At 57.9% G+C, this 2,225-nt stretch overlaps 1 protein-coding gene across 1 annotated transcript; it reads left to right on the forward strand.

Annotated features, from left to right (window-relative positions):
* Nucleotides 1-324: 324 nt before the first annotated feature.
* LOC119403658 (uncharacterized) lies at nucleotides 325-1,983 on the forward strand. The gene has a single exon (XM_037670574.1). It carries the CDS (start codon nucleotides 325-327, stop codon nucleotides 1,981-1,983), a length of 1,659 nt encoding a protein of 552 aa, XP_037526502.1.
* The last annotated feature ends 242 nt before the right edge of the window (nucleotides 1,984-2,225 follow it).

A 2,225-nucleotide genomic window follows, 5' to 3' on the forward strand; every position in this document is an offset into this window, starting at 1 on the left:
TTCACCCTCATAGAAATACGTGGGTAGGAAATGGAAGAATTGGGCAAGTTGGTTCGCCTTCATTTTGGAACAGCGCAAAAGACGAAAGACACTGAAGAAGACTTAACAGCACGAGCGCTGAATCACAACTGAGCGCAGGCTGGTACTCTTCCCTCGTCCTGGACCCATGCACGTGTCTCTTTCATCCCCAAACCTGGCAAACCTATTTCCCTCGAGCACCTCCGTCCCATCTCTCTCACCTCTTGCCTCGGCAAGCTGTTCGAGCACGTAATCCTGGCCCGCCTCCAAACCTATTTAGATGGCCATGACCTATATCCGGACTCCATGTTCGGCTTTCGTCCGCAGTTGTCGACCCAGGACGTCATGCTCCAGCTCTCCGAGGACGTCCTACACCCCTCCCACCACAAACGCACTCGAGCTATCCTGGCGCTGGACCTCACCAAAGCATTCGACAATGTACACCACACCGCCATTCTGGACGCTCTCTCTTCCCTTGACGTCGGACCCCGTGTACATGCTTACATCACCGCTTTCCTCGCCCACCGCACAGCCGAAATCTCATACGGCCCACTTTCTTCTCCTTCTTTCTCCCTTGGCAACAAGGGTACTCCCCAAGGTTCTGTCCTGTCACCTATTCTTTTCAACATTACCCTCTTCCCACTCGCACGTGCCCTAAGCACTATTCCAGCTCTGTCACATGCTTTCTATGCCGATGACATCACCCTTTGGGTGACCACCGGCAATATTGGCGACATAGAGGCCACCCTCCAGGCGGGTGTGGACGCGGTGACGACCCACGCCCGAGCTATCGGGTTGAGCTGCTCCCCGACCAAATCGGGGCTTTTGGTCCTTCTGCCTCGGGGGATGGCCCCCCTGTCGCCTTTTCCACTCACCGTCTCCGTTGACGGCACACCCCTTCCTCTCGTCTCTACCCTACGGATCCTCGGCCTCTTTCTTCAGTCCAATGGCAAGCACACTACCCTCATCACTCAACTCAGCAACACGGTACACCAGACCATGCGCCTCATACGCCGCATTGCCAACCGTCACCACGGCATGCGCGAGCACGACCTCTGCCGCTTGGTCCAGGCCTTTGTTCTCAGCCGCTTCGTCTATTCTCTTCCATATCTCTTTCTTTCTCGCACCGAGGAAGACAACGTTAACAGCCTTATTCGCCAGGCGTATAAGTCGGCCCTTTCCCTTCCCACATCTACCTCAACGGCTCGGCTACTGTCGATGGGCGTCCACAACTCCCTCACGGAGCTGACGGAGGCCCATCGCACGGCCCAGCTCCTTCGTCTCTCCCGCACCCGGCCTGGTCGCGCACTTCTTTCCACCCTTAATCTTTCCCCTCTTATGCCTCTTCCCACCTCCCTGCCCATCCCTTCCCACATCTCCTCCCTCCTAACCGTTGATCCCCTCCCTAAGAATATGCATCCTGAGCACCACCCTTCCCGTAGAGCCGCGCGAGCCTCCGCGCTCTGGCGTAGGTTCGGACGGCAACCTGCCGTGGCTTATGTGGATGCCGCCCCGTACCGCCACTACACAGCCCACGCTCTTGCAGTCACCGACAACTCCCTCCGACCCACTATTACGGCCTCCGTCTGCACTTCCACCTCTGTCGAGGCCGAAGAGGCAGCTATCGCCCTTGCCATCACACAAACTTCCGCGGAATACATTTTCTGTGACTCTAAGCCTGCTGTATACAACTACGCAGTTGGACGGGTGGCACCCCCGGCCGCCGGTATCTTGCGTTCTGGCACCACTCCCTCTCGCCCCATTTATATCATCTGGGTACCTGCTCACGCGGGTCATCCTGGCAACGAGGCGGCCAATTCCATCGCTCGCGATTTGACTGACCGAGCAAGCCCGCCCCCGCCTGGAATGAACACGCGCGACGCGCTCCTCACGAACCACGACATCACGCTGCACTACCGCCTCTCTCGCCTCTCTTTGCCCCCACCGCACAAATCCCTTTCCTAGCATCACCAACACTTGTGGCGCCAACTGCAGGCCCACACCTTCCTTACTCCCGCACGTCTTGCCCTCTTCCACCCCGGGACGTACTCGCCGGCCTGCCGCTTATGTGGCAGCTCCAACGCCAATTATGATCATATCTTTTTCTCATGTCCGGCACACTTGCCCCCTGCCTCTTCGCACTTAAGAAGTCCGCAGCAGTGGGAGGCTGCTTTGTCCAGCACCAGGCCGGATCTCCAACTTCGGCT

The sequence above is a fragment of the Rhipicephalus sanguineus genome, chromosome 8, assembly GCF_013339695.2.
Source record: "Rhipicephalus sanguineus isolate Rsan-2018 chromosome 8, BIME_Rsan_1.4, whole genome shotgun sequence".
NCBI classification, from domain to species: Eukaryota; Metazoa; Arthropoda; class Arachnida; order Ixodida; family Ixodidae; genus Rhipicephalus; species Rhipicephalus sanguineus.

Excerpts from the sequence above, each read along its gene's own strand:
- LOC119403658 (XM_037670574.1), top strand. The coding sequence starts at position 325 with ATGTTCGGCTTTCGTCCGCAGTTGTCGACCCAGGACGTCATGCTCCAG.